The sequence below is a fragment of the Mus caroli genome, chromosome 10 (genome assembly GCF_900094665.2).
Source record: "Mus caroli chromosome 10, CAROLI_EIJ_v1.1, whole genome shotgun sequence".
Taxonomy (NCBI): domain Eukaryota; kingdom Metazoa; phylum Chordata; class Mammalia; order Rodentia; family Muridae; genus Mus; species Mus caroli.
The window spans coordinates 39488951-39503314 of record NC_034579.1 but is presented as its reverse complement, the minus strand read 5'-3'; the positions used below and the strand labels follow the sequence as shown (position 1 = coordinate 39503314).

The window sequence follows — 14364 nt, the reverse complement described above, 5'->3', positions numbered from 1 at the left end:
AAGAGGAGGAGGAGGAGAAGGAAGAGGAGGAGGAGGAGGAGGGGAGGGAGGGAGGAAGAGAGAAGAGAAGAGAAGAGAAGAGAAGAGAAGAGAAGAGAAGAGAAGAGAAGAGAAGAGAAGAGAAGAGAAGAGAAATCAAACTACCAGACTCCTTTTTAAGATCCAGTGTATTTTCTTGGCATGAAAATAGGGGGAAAGATCACGGCACAAAAATCCTCATTGGAGCTTCTAGAGGCATGGAAATTTAGTATTTAGAAACACTAAGAAGTCTGCATAGAGACATTCTTTTGAACACTATTTGGATTTGACAGATAGACAAAATCAATCTGCCCCTAGAAATTAATAGAGAACAGAAAAAAATGGGGTCTGATCAGCAAAACACTTTTTCAGATATGTGAGGTAGCTTTATATGTAAAATGTAAAATAAGACCAACGTTAACCAGGGCTGTGTTTCTGTAGGTGGGTAGCCTATGAAAACCCGGACTTCACGGGGGAGCAGTATGTCCTGGATAAAGGCTTCTACACCAGTTTTGAGGATTGGGGAGGCAAAAATTGTAAGATTTCTTCCGTCCAACCCATATGCCTGGTAAGAGTTCATTCTTATGGGAACATTAACTCAGCCCGGGCTTCCCTTCATAGCTTCTCGTTTGTGTAATGGTTGGTACAGAAACTATTCTGGTGTAATTTTTAACAGTAATTGTTAATGTAGAAGAAAAGAAATTTTAACATAACTTGTTTAGTAATCATTTTTTTTTCTCTTCTTTTATAAAATGCTTAGGATTCTTTCACTGGCCCCAGGAGACGAAATCAGGTAACTTAAAAGCAATGCTCTATATTAGGGGCTATTCATTTCCATTGAAAAAGTGAATATAAGTGTCAGATGTGTGAGACACTTTGTGAATTTTACCCATTCTTAGTTCTGAAAACATTAACAGTGGTGCTTAGTCAATGGCACTGACCCACATCTAAATAGTTATAATAAAATGTTGGATTTAATTTCATTACACAGAATTAGTTTCATGGACATACATAAGTCCACGTTCAAGGTACTAGCGCACGGATCTCAGCATACTATAAATACACTCGCATTTGCTGTGTGTGCACTGTATGGTGTCGTCCAAGCCTTTGCACTGCCGGCTCCCGGGTCAGTGTCACTGTCACTCTTGCTAGTTAGGCTTTTTAATGCAGAGGTTCTGACAGCTATAATTACACACAGAAGCACAAACACCACTATAGCCTCTTTTATTGGCATACAGAGATTCTAAAAAGTCAGCAAGTATCACCCTTAGAGAGAGGGGGAGACGAAACTACACACTCCCAAATCTAGTCTGTTGTTAACCTTAGAGCCTATGCACAATTACTTTTGGCCACAATAAAGCTTTCGCATGCCCCACAGCTTGTAACGGCAGTGTGTTCTTTAGAAAGTTGTCTCTGTTGTTTCACTGGCCTTTGATGCCTCTAAATTAAATGGATTTTACATGGATGGTAGAGCCAACCTGTTGATCATTAGTTATCTAGCAGAAGATTAAAGGATTTATAAAATTCATACCGTACTATAACACGAGTTAGCCGGTCAGGTCTGGGTCATCATTTAAAGAACTGAGCAAAGTGGTACAGAGGTTAAAGCACTGGCTATTCTGCCAGGGACTCAGTTCTCAGAACACATATGGCAGCTTGCAACTGTCTAACTACAGGTGCAGAGAACATGACAGCCTCTCCTGACCTATATAGTCACCAGACACACATGTAGGGCACAGACACAAATATGCAGGCAAAATAACCACACACACAAAAACAGTAACCTGAACGTCTCCAGGCAGTTAATTTTGTTTCTCTTTCCTTTTTTTTTTTAAGATTCACTTGTTTTCAGAACCACAGTTCCAAGGTCAAAGTCAAAGTTTTGAAGAAACCATAGATCAAATTGATGACTCCTTTCAGACCAAGTCTTGCAGAGTTTTGGGAGGCAGGTGAGCTGACAGCGACGGGAAGAGGGAGATGGCTGGGGTAGAGAACTCATACTTTGCAAGCCTACCCTGGCTCCTGTGGGTGGCTGGCACTGTAAAGCCACCGCATCAGTCGGGAAGCTTGCTTGTAGCATCTGGGCTCAGAGGTCAGAGGATGTGCATGCCAACACGGGCTGCAGAAGCTGGCGATGACCCCGGTGTGCAGGGGATTCACACCAGTTCTACACTCTGTACCTGCTCCAGCATTGTAACGAGGGCTGGATCTGGAGAACCTCTCAGCTACCTCCCAAGGCAGATTTTTTTCTTAAAGGCAGACAAGGAGTAGGGCCGGCAGTCTGTGTGGCAGGCAGGTGGGGGCAACACCCTGGCTGAGGAGCTGTCAGTGTGGATTAGGAGAGGGGAGGAACTGACTCCCCATGGGCAAATACAGAGTCGATGGATTCCTACGGAACAGAGATGGAGCTGGGGTGGGGCCAGTGAACCAAAGTGCTGTGCTGACAGCAGTCGTCTTGTGAGAGCTTTATAAGAATGGGAGAAACCATGGAGGCCCATAAAGTGGCCAGGGGAACTCATCCTAATAGCAGTAGCCACGGCGCCTTGAATATTACAGTCCGTGTGCTTCAGTGTCAAATAAAGACCAAGTGAGGGGAAATGGCTCACCCATCTACCCCACCCCAATCCTCTCCTGACCTGCTTCATTTCCTACTGTCAGACATACATGTTTTTAATTGCTTATCATCTGTCTCTGTTTGCCAGAGTAACTTCAAGAGAGCAGGGTCAGTGTTGCTTCTGAAAGGACTTGAGCAAAAGGGCCACACCCGATACTCAGTCAGTCCTCAGTGAGCGTCTGTCAGGCTAAAGCATCAGCCTCTTTGGGGGACCCCAGGGCCCACGGGAGGACATTTTCAGTAAACATATGGCTTGTCCAGTTGGCTCAGGCCTTTAATACCAGCTGTTTGGGAGACTGAAGCAGGAGGATGACATGTTCAGGGACCTGACTAGGCTACTGAGTGAGTTCAAGGCAGTCAGGAAACTTAAATTAAAAAAAAAAAAAAATCTGGGAATCCAGCTCCGTGAGAAGCAGGTGGCTGGGCAGCTCTGTGGCTCACAGGATTGTCAGTCAGGGGAGGGACCCTTGTGCATATAGGTACACTGACTGGGAACACAGTAGAAGGCTGGGGAGTGGAAAAGAAGCCACACGCATTCCCGACCAGTAAGTTAACCAGCCGAGGCACACTAAATTGCCATGAGGTGACATTCAGCAAGCATATGCAGATATTTATTTTTAAAGAGAAACCAGTTAGCTAGAAGATTTATGATTATTTTATAGCAGGTACCTCTAAAAATCAGATTCATTTTTATTTTTATTTTTTTTCAAGACAGGAACTCATTATGTAAGTCTGGCTGTCCTGGAACTCACTGTGTAGACCACGCTGGCCTCTAATTTACAGAGATCTGTCTGCCTCTGTTTCCCAAATGCTGGGATTAAATTCCTGCACCATCAGGCCTGGCATAAAAACCACATTTCTTAAATAAGATTGTATATGTTTCATATCATGTGTCTGTTTCTTTTATAGCTGGGTTGCTTACGATGGAGAAAATTTCTCTGGCAATCAGTATGTACTAGAAGAAGGCCACTACCCTTGTCTCTCGGCAATGGGATGCCTGCCTGGAGCGACCCTGAAGTCTCTTCGCTTTATAGATTTTGTGAGTGTAAACAAAGATACAGACAGACGTGTGCTGTTCACGTCGGTGACAAAACAAGGAAGCCAGCAGCTAGGACTTCCTCAGGTTACATCTGAACTCAACCACAGCTGTACTCTACCCTGCACATGTAGCTTGTTCTTCTTTTTAAACATTTACTTTTATTTATGGTGCATGCATGTGTGTATGTGTGCATGTGAGTGTGTGTGCGAGTGTGGCAGCTGATCCCCTGGACTGGAGTTACAGGTGCAGAGAGCTATCAGAAGTGGGTACTGGGAATTGAACTTGGGTCCTCTGGAAGAGCAGCAAGCACTGTTAACCATCTCTGGACGCCCCCCCCCCCCCCAACTTCTGTGCATTTTATGTCTGTTAGCCCAGGCCTCTTGCTTGCTCTCTCTGACTTCCTGCTCGATGCTCATTTATTCACATGCACAGTTGTCCGCTATCTCTAGGACCCTCTCCCGTTCTGTCCCATGTCCTCTCCTTTCCTAACTCTCATTGCCATGCCTCTCCGTTCGGAGCCATGCTTTGTGTTGGACGGGCACAGCTCGAATATTCTGTAAAGTGAGTGATTTTAAAAGCGTGTAGGTAGAACCTTTCCCTTTATACCATCATTATGCATAGTTCAGATATTAATGTCACTGTGTCCCTCTTACAGACATAGTTCAGATATTAATGTCACTGATTTTTGAGGCGCTGGCCATGGCAGACCCAGAGCTCCTTGCTCCCACGCTGTCTCACAGTTGCCACTTTGGTCTTCTACACATGTCATCTGGGGTTTTGTTAGCCATCTCTTTCTCTAGATTCTGATTCTAATTATTAGTGACAGTGTATTTGAGTGTTAGGATGTTATCAACAAGCCATCTCTATGTATATAGTAAACATGCAGAGAGTCTTCCCGTGGTTTTGCCTGGGTCCTTCCTGTGCTTTATGTATTCTAATTTCCTGGGCCATGGGACCGACCTCCACACACTACCCTGCCATTCACTGATGGCTGGTGGACTCTGCCCTGTACACCAGGGCACACCCACATTAATGAGCAGTACTGGGTCTCATCCTTGTTCCCGGCTTGAAGCAGGTTGATCCCTGTGTGTGCCAGTTTTCATGTGTCATTTATGATCTTGGGGATACGATCATTAGAGCCTGGATAAACTTCAACTTTTGTCTGAAAGTCAGTTGGGAGCTGCTGTCCTCTCTAAAATGTCTGTGGTCTAAGGACCTGTGGTCTTTGTCCTCTTCTGACAGTAACTCCTACAAGAGGGTTTGGCAACATGAGCCTACAGAATCCTCATTACTGGCAATTAAAGTGGGCTCACATTTACACCATACTACTTCAAATGCCCCATCATCCAACACGGGCTTAGCAATCCAGATCCCCCAACCCAAACCACCCAAACTCCAGACACCAGAAGTGCCTGCAAGGGGAAGGCTTCTAGACTGGCTCCTAAGAGCACAACCCTATCACCTGGCCACTGGACACCAGGCTACCACAGCCGTCTGGCCCTCTCCGTTAATTGTCTGTGGCTTTCCATCCAGCCTTGTCTTGTTAAAAACTCCATGATGAAATAAATTTCATAAAGGCAGGTGTTCCATGCATTACAGCCATTTCTCCAGGACAGGCTGTTCTGTGTCCCTGCTTGCCTTCAGGTGCAGTAGGCGAGAGCTTCCTTACTTCCCACCCTCCCATCCTTCTTCTCTGTGACTTCGAAGGCTAGAAACATTCCAATCAGCTAAGTTTATAGATAGGAAAAGCCTGGCAGGGTCCTGTGTCTTGTCCCTGAGAGTAAGTCTTATCTCATCTGCTCAGGCTATCTACAAAAGATTTTGCATTATTAACAGATGAACAAATTTATCTCCTAACAGGAATTTTCGGAACCAACAATTATTCTTTTTGAAAGAGAAAACTTCAAAGGAAAAAAGATAGAACTGAACGCCGAAACAGTCAATCTCCGATCCTTGGGGTTCAACACTCAGATCCGCTCTGTGCGGGTCGTTGGTGGCATGTGAGTGCGTTACTTGTTCATCTGCTAAGACGGACGACTTCTCTTTTTCCTGCTTTCACAGACATGCTTTTCCTATGAAGTACATTTAGAAAATACGTACATATGAGTACATATATATACACACCCTAAAATGTACCAGCTCAGTCCGTATGCATCTCCTTCCCCTCGCAGTGGAAACGGGAATGAATATACTCATTAAGTACTGAACAATGTGAATAGACATGCCGAGAAGGATCAGTGCTGTAAACGCACCTTACATCAACTTACATCGTCTTAAATGAACCGACAGATGGGCTTTGGCTGTCTGTGTGGGTTAACATCATACACCTCCATGATATTTTTGTTTGGCGGGTCAAGCCTGTGGAAAGCATCATTTATCCATCCATCCAGCATTTTTTTTTTTTTTGGCTTAAGTTTAGGTTAAGGATTCAAAATCCCCAGGGGAATTCACAACACAGTACTCAGCAAATTAAAGAGCATTTTTTCTTTTTAATGGCAAGTAAGAGAGAAGTAGATTTCTTTGTGGATTGTTTGTTTTTATGCTTTGAAAGACTGACAGGCCAGGCAATGGTGGCACACGCCTTTAATCCCAGCACTCAGGAGGGAGAGGCAGGTCGATTTCTGAGTTCGAGGCCAGCCGGGTCTACAGAGTGAGTTCCAGGGCAACCAGTGCTACACAGAGAAACCGTTTCTTGAAAAACAAAAACAAAAAAAAAAAAACAAAGAAAGAAAGGAAGGAAGGAAGGAAGGAAGGAAGACTGACAGACCATGCTCTTTGATTTAAAGCAAAGGGTAGACTTTCTATTTGATTGCAGGTGCCTTATAGATCATTATATCACTGGGCAGGGTGGGCAGAAGATCCAGTGCATGATGGGCACTCACTGTGCAGGCCTGATGACCTGGGTCCAGTCCCAACCACACAGAGTTGTTTTCTGACCTCCACATGCATGCTGCTGCATGTCCCCAGCCCCTAACACAGACACACACGTGTACACACACACATGCATGCACACACTTACACACACACACACACACATGCACACACAAATAAGATAATAAAATAAAAAGTTACACTACCACCCAATCTTCCCTCCTTCCTTCTTCCTTCCTCCCTCCCTCCCTCCCTCTGTTGTGGGAGTCTTGGCTGGATTGGGACTTGCTGTATAGATCAGCCGAGCCTCAAACACACAGAGAGCCACCTGCCTCTGTCTTCCATGTGCTGGGAGTCCGCATCACCATGCCCAGCCCCTATCAGCCAATTAGTTTTAAACTTGGGAAGATTTGGGTTTTACTCTCTGTGTAATTCTAAAGCTAACTTGGGCATGAATAAGTACCTATCAATGCGATGCCTTTTTCTATGAAACCTTCTTTTCCTAAATCAACATGCTGAGGCAAGCTGAGATGCTCAGATATTGAAGGGATGGATAGCATCTGCTCTGGGTGAATGGGCTGAAGCAGACTCACTAAAAATAATTAAGGAATTATTAGGGCTGAAGCTTTTAATGTTTTTTTGTTCAATAAATTTTGATGACTATTTTGTAAGATGGATGAAATGTGTTCGTTTAGAGCTCTGGGATTTAAAGTGGAGAACAGCCTTCTCTGATGATCCGCAGAGCAGGAGAATCATGGGCACCCACTCCATCTGTAGGATCCTCAGGTTGGCAAGTCAGCATGTGGGTGGAAGAAACTTAGCTTAAAATTTTGGGGGTTTGATGAAGGTCACTCTTGTTTTAAACAACAACAATGTTATGTAATTGTTTTAAAATGTATCTTAAATTAGCATTGAAGTAACAGGCTCTATCACGGCTTCATGCATACTTTATTTTGTAGACCCTCCTTCCTCCACTTGTAAAGAACTTATTTTTATCCCAGTATCACACGCACCAGTGTACACAGGAGAACTTTGTAAATGGTAATTATCTCAGATAGCATTTCACTTCATGTTAAATATTTAGGCTAGCATAACATTTAGGACCCATAACCTGAATCTGTTTTAGGAACAACTTTCAGAGAGGACTGCAGAGCCCCACTGAGAGAGCATCACCATTGCATTGCTTCACCGGAGGAAAAGAAAAACTTGCCTATTTCTCAAAATGAATTCTGACATGAATACTTAAGTACTCCTGATCCTCCAAAAATTCACTATTTATCAAGAAATACCGTTGAATGCTCTAGAACGTAGGCTAATTTCCCCTCCAATGTGTATTAAAAGTTCAGCGTGTTCTGAGCTGGGCACAATGGGGCACGCCTTTAATCCCTGCATTTGGGAAGAAGAGGCAGGCCAGCTTGATCTACATATCCAGTTCTAGGACAACCAGGGCGACACAGAAAGACCCTGTTCCAACAACAGACAAGGAAAAAAAAAAAAAGGATGAGAAAGACACACACACAAGACGAGAGGAGACGAGAAATTTACAGCATTTCTGAAAGCAAATGTAACTGACAGGGCCCGCCATCAAATGGATGTTGTCATCAGCTGTGGTTTGTCCTCTTTTCAGATGGGTGACCTATGAATATGGCAATTACAGAGGCCGGCAGTTCCTGCTGTCTCCTGCAGAAGTGCCAAACTGGTATGAGTTCAGTGCCTGTCGCCAAATAGGCTCCCTCCGGCCTTTTGCTCAGGTGTGTGCAATTTCAACTCTTCTCAAAAAGTACTTTTGTAAATATAGTTCATCCTTTTAGTTCTGTGGGGAAGCTGGACGGTGGGTCCTCGTCCCTCAGTATCTGGACATGAAGTTCGCAGCACTTAGAAGCCAGGGTGTTTCAGACATGCCGACACGCCCAACAGCTGTGTCAGCTCTGCTTGTCCACAGCACACTCCATGCCTCGGTCACGCTGGAAGGTCCCCACACTGCTAGCACTGAGAACAAAATTAGACCCTTGCATGGCCCCCCTCTGTGTGGTCACTCTCTTTAACCCTTATGCTCCACTCTGGATTCTTCCAGATGCTGGCCTCTCAGTTCTTCCAACTACACACTTGTATGTAACTACCGCTAGGATTTTTGTCTTATAGAAGCGAATTTACTTCAGACTTCGAAACAAAGCAACGGGACTATTTATGTCAACCAACGGGAACTTGGAAGACCTGAAGCTTCTCCGAGTCCAGGTCATGGAAGATGTTGGTGCTGATGATCAGATCTGGATCTATCAAGAAGGGTGCATCAAATGCAGGGTGAGCATTCAGGGCTGTGCAGACCTTTGCCTTACTGTGCCTTTGATCTTCTCAGGTAGATGCTATGACACCGTTCCAGAGACCTTCCAGAAATAAATTGGAAGGTTTTCCTGTGAAAATACTTCCCAGCTGTGAGATATTCAGAATCAGGGTTAGGAAGTTACAATGGGAGGAGACTCCAGCAAGGGAGTAGTGACACGTAAGTGTGCTCAGACATCAGAGGTAGAGAGACACGTATGCTGAGCCACACAGACATGGCATCCTCTTCACTCCTTGACTCTGTGAGCCTGACTGTTTGCTGCCTGTGAGTCAGCAGGAACACGCCCGCTCACTCTGTCTGTGTGCCTCGGGGGACACAGATGTGCTTTTGTGAGGAGAGGTGCTGCTTAGACACAGATGAAAACGGAAGAAGGCAAGTTCTGCCTTAGGTCATCTCAGTACTGGAGAGTGGTACCCTCAGCGGTCCCAACATTTCTGTGATCTTATTTGATATCTCATTTCAGTAGGTCAAGGAGAAAAGGTGACATCTCCCATATGCTCACAAGACTTTGACCAGCACATGTGTATCTGTGCACACGCACAGCACCCAAGGCCTCACACATATGAACCAAGCACTCACCTGCTGAGCCACACCCACTGCCCTGAACAGTCCGCTTTTAATAAGCTTTCACTGTAGTATGGTGCTAGTGGCGAGCAGTGCCGTTTGTTTCTTCAGGGGAACTTTTAAATCCTTGCATTTAAGCACCCTCTTCGGGGTTTGCATTCTACTTTTTATATGTGGATGATAACGTGCCAATTTAGAAAATTTTAGGTGTTTCTCATGAAGGAGAGACAAGGAGTAAATGAATGTAACTCCAGGTTTAAGGGGGTAGGCCTGGGGGGAATATTCAGTGGTTGTTCTAGTGCAGCTACAAAGAAGAACAGGCATGAGCTGGAAACTCAGGCTGACGGTGAACTTCAGATGTGGCCTCTGAGCATGCGCACTGCTGACAGGGAGACCCAAGCTGTGGGCAATTTACTATACCAAGGCTCCTCTTGGGTTCTTTTGTTTTGGCTTTTTGTTGTTGTTTTGTTTTTGTTTTTAATTTTTAAGTGTATGGATATTTTACCTGCATGTATATGCACTCATATCCACAGAGGCCAGAAGAGGGCATAAGATGGATCCTCCAGGACTGGAGTTACAGACAGTTGTTAGCCACCATGTGGGTACTTTGAAACAGCAGCTGTGCTAACCACTTAGTGCCCCCCAAACCCCCCACAGGCTTCTCCTAATGGTAACAGAGTCTTACAAGGGGCAATCTTGAAATCGTTCACATCATCTGAAATAAAGTCCCATTGCTTGGCTTCAGTTACTGAAGCTAATAGCTAAAATGGCTAAAAGATGAGATAGAACCAGCCAGGGACTTCCTAGTGGGAGTTCTGAGACAGCCTGTTGTTTCCTATGCAGATAGCAGAAGACTGCTGCCTGACGATCGTGGGCAGCCTCGTCACGTCTGGCTCCAAACTAGGACTGGCCCTCGATCAAAATGTCGACAGTCAGTTCTGGTGCATGAAGTCCGACGGCAGGATCTACAGCAAGATGAAACCAAATTTAGTGTTGGATGTGAAAGGTAAGGATCATTTCTCTCCCTGTGCGGTTCCCTGGCTTCATTAAGGAAAAGCCTGTTAGGAAATGCCAATGTTTTGAATCAAGGTCTAACCTCTGCTAAGCATGTGCGCATTGAGCTATATCCTATTTGTATAGTAGTGTTAGGCTGTGATCTCATTTGGTCAGTGTACTTGGTAATGTACACACAGATAGTGTTTCATTGACAAACCTTGAGTTCTAGAAAGAATTATAGTGTAGTAGGGTTCTCTAGTTACAGAACTTATAGAATGATTCTCTCTCTATATTTAGAAAGGGTGTTTATTAAAATAACTTAGAATGTGGTCCAGCTTATCCAACAATGGCTGACTATGAATAGAAAATCTAAGAACACAATAGTTTAGTTCCATCTGAGTGGGAAATTTTTGTCTAACTATATGTCTTAGTTGGTCTTTAGAATATACTGGAATCCTGAAGAAGTAGGCTCTGATGCCAGTGAAGGAATGGGCTTGCCATTGAGAGCTAGAGGCAGCAGGCAAAGAGGGAGGCTTCTGTCTTCCATGGCCGTATACAGTAGTGGCTCTCGACCTTCCCAATGCTGCAACCCTTTTACACAGTTCCTCATGTTGTGGTGACTCCTGACCATAAAATTGTTTTATTTGCTACTTCACAACTGTAATTTTGCTACGGCTATGAACCTGTAAGTACCTGTGTTTTCCCATGGTCTTGGGTGACCCCTATGAAAGGGTCGGTCATAACCCACAGGTTGAGAACCACTCTTATATAGGCTTCCAGCAGGTGTGGCCCAAATTGTGGGTGGCTCTTCCCACCTCAAAAGATCTGGAGTGGGCTGGTGAGATGGCTCAGTGGGTAAGAGCACCCGACTGCTCTTCCGAAGGTCCAGAGTTCAAATCCCAGCAACCACATGGTGGCTCACAACCATCCGTAACAAGATCTGGCGCCCTCTTCTGGAGTGTCTGAAGACAGCTACAGTGTACTTACATATAATAAAAAAAAAAAAAAAAAAAAAAAAAGATCTGGAGTAAAGATGTGTCTTCCAACCTCGAAGATTGGATCAGAAGTGGATGCTCCCACTTCAAATGACTTAATTAAGGGAAATACCCTCAAAGGTGTGTGCAGCCATTTTTGAGTTTTAGCTAATTCCAGATGTGGTCAACATGACAACCAGAATAGCTGTCACAGCACCCGAGGGCTGCTGCTGCAACGCTGGTGAGGTTTCAGCGGGGCTTCTCTAGAGTGAGCGAATGAACATGCTTGGGAAGGAAAGCTGGTCCAGCAGTCAGTCTCCTGGGGTATGGGTGTGGTAAAACACAGATTACTGGGCATCAGCATTAGAGTTCCTGATCTAGGTGGTTTGGAGGTGGCTCCCAAACGTGGTTGTCTAACAAGTTCCTAGGTGTTGCTGGGGGTGATGGTTCAAGAATCTTACCACTGATGAGTTTAAAACACATTTGAAAAATCCCACCCACCCAGTATTTGGGAACACAGTGGTCGGGCACTGTTGCTGTTTGCAAGTAAATGAAGGGAAGCTTAGTCGTGGCACTGGAATAAGTTATCATTTACTTGTTCGTTATAGTTACCTTATGTTTATTTTTCGGTTCCTCTAGCCTAGGCTGCCCTTTAACTCTGGGCAACATCCTACCTACCACAGCATCCTAAATTCTGAAATTATAGGGCTATCCTCTGCTGCACCTAGGTGCTTTCAGCGGTTAACACCCTCGCTATTCCCCATCAGGAGAGAATGTACCAGTGGGCTGGTGGTCGTCAGGGGCCACAGCATGCCACCTATGCTTCAATCAGGAATCTGAGCCAAGGCTGTCATTGAGAACGAGGAAGTCAGGGCAAAGAAACTGTGACAGCTTGGTCCTTAAGACTCTGGACAATGGAAAATGGTGCACTGGAAGCAGTCCTGCTTTGCAGTCGTGGTGGTCCCAGTCGGTAGGCGGCCAACCCACTCAGTAGTGAGAGGAAACACAAAGCCCGAGGAGCTAGAGGGTGCTCAGAGAGACAGAATGAAGGAAGGGAGAAAGGGAGGGAGGGAGACACAGACAACATCAAAAATTAAGTGATGTGACTACAGACTGTACAGAAACCAAGCTCTTCATATAAAAGGCAAATGGAAGCTTGGGTGTGGGAAATGGACAGCTGGAGGTAACCTCCCTCCCCGTCACACAGAGGCCCTGCTCACAGAGGGCTCCAAGTGTGAACCATTTGAGAAGCACTGACCCTGGCAGGCCTTTATTCCTATAGGGTCATTCATGCTGCCAGCATCCTGTGGTTTTGAGACTTACCTTGTGCTGGTGATAGAAGGCTTGGATCCATCCCTAGCCTCACCTTCCCTAAGAAAGAGCCCCAGAAAAATGTAACTAAGTGGGAAAGATAAGGTATTGAGTAAATGTGTGTTGGGGGAGGGGGGTAACAATATTTAGTTCCCCAATGCAGCTGAATAAACCTTGTGTTTCTAAGCTCACTGTGGTCCTTAGGGCACTCATTTAATTTCTTGTGAGCAGTCTTCGCTATGTGCCAGGCTGTTAGACACTGAGTACCAAAGTGAAGAAAATGGCTGTCTCTGCTTTCTATGGGACTCTTTAAAGCCCCACCCTCTGGAATGAAGGTGTTAGCCTGTAGGTTTGTGGGTTCTCTGTGGCTTCTGCCACGTGCAGCAGCAACTTTCTTGTGCCCCTGAATTTAGGTTTCTCAGAATGTGGGGAAACAGTGCCACCTTCTGGACGAGAGCAGGCTGCACAGCCAGCACCCTAGCAAGAGAAGTGTGGGCCCAGCTCTCCACTCTTCTGTGGTTTTCTTTTGTTAGGCTAAGTCTTATCAAGTCTTTCCTCTTGCCTTGTATGTGGGGCGTGAGTTGTCTTAGTGAATGCTGGCGTAGGATTCCAGACCAGGTGTCCTATGACAACAGTGGAAGCCGACTCATGCTCTCATCAAGAGACACCTACACCTGGTAGGGCAAATCAAACTATGTAAGACACAGACACTAAACCTTAGCCAACAGAGAAAAGGTAACTCCAGGCAATTAACTCGATGCTGGCCTGAAATCTGTAACGTTTCTGCTTCAGCCACACCAGACAGCATTTTTTTTTTCACTATAAGCTGCCATTTAAGGGAACAGTAGTGATTTATTCTAATTAGGATGTAAACTTTCTTTCAAATTATACCTCCTCAGTCCAATGTGCCAAGAACTCAAATATACCTGTAACAACAGAACTGCTCTCAGACAGATGGGCAGGGATGGGTGCTAGCTCAGAATGCACAGGTGACAGGTGTGTCAGGACTACTGGCAGTGGTGGCCTGAGACCTGGCCTTCAGGGAAGGAAGCTTAAAGACAAGTAACCTCTCCTACCTGTCTCTAAACACATGGCAGGAAGAAGCACTTTAAGTATTCACCCATCCCTCACTGTCTTCTGTATTGGTCAATAGAAATGTCTCCTAAAAGAAAAAAAAAATGTTCTAAGTTCTTTTCAAATGTAAAAGAATTACTCAGATTGCTACTCAAGAACTTTGTGATGCTAACAACACTAAACACAGGAAGTGTGTAAAGGCACCAGATGCTCAAGGATGAAAAGACAGCATCCTTAAGGTTGGAGTCTGTTGTCTTTATAAAAAAATAAAATTAGGTGTATCAATGTGCCTGAGTGTTTTATCAAGTGCACATGTATGTCTGTGCACTTGAATGTCTGGTGTCCTCCAGTGTCTGAAAAAGGACACTGAATTCCATGGCATCAATTGTGGGTGGTTTTGTGCTGCCATGTTGGTGCTGGGAGTCTATCCCAGGACCTCTGCAAGAACAAGACATGTGCTAAGTGCCACACCATGTCTCCAGCTGAGGCCTGTGTGTCTTGATGGAGAGCAGGACTTGCTGGGGCTGAAGGCGAGGCTTGCAAGCCCTTCCTGGATCTGTGC

General features: G+C 45.1%; 1 protein-coding gene across 1 annotated transcript in view; it reads left to right on the top strand.

Annotated features, from left to right (window-relative positions):
* Crybg1 (crystallin beta-gamma domain containing 1) overlaps nt 1–14364 on the top strand; it is a 196654-nt gene that overhangs the window by 179970 nt on the left and 2320 nt on the right. The window contains exons 14-21 of the mRNA XM_021174985.2: nt 460–586; nt 779–811; nt 1855–1967; nt 3542–3671; nt 5532–5671; nt 8170–8293; nt 8685–8843; nt 10291–10453. Of these exons, the coding sequence (XP_021030644.2) occupies nt 460–586; nt 779–811; nt 1855–1967; nt 3542–3671; nt 5532–5671; nt 8170–8293; nt 8685–8843; nt 10291–10453 (989 nt within the window). The remainder of the gene's footprint in view (nt 1–459; nt 587–778; nt 812–1854; nt 1968–3541; nt 3672–5531; nt 5672–8169; nt 8294–8684; nt 8844–10290; nt 10454–14364) is intronic.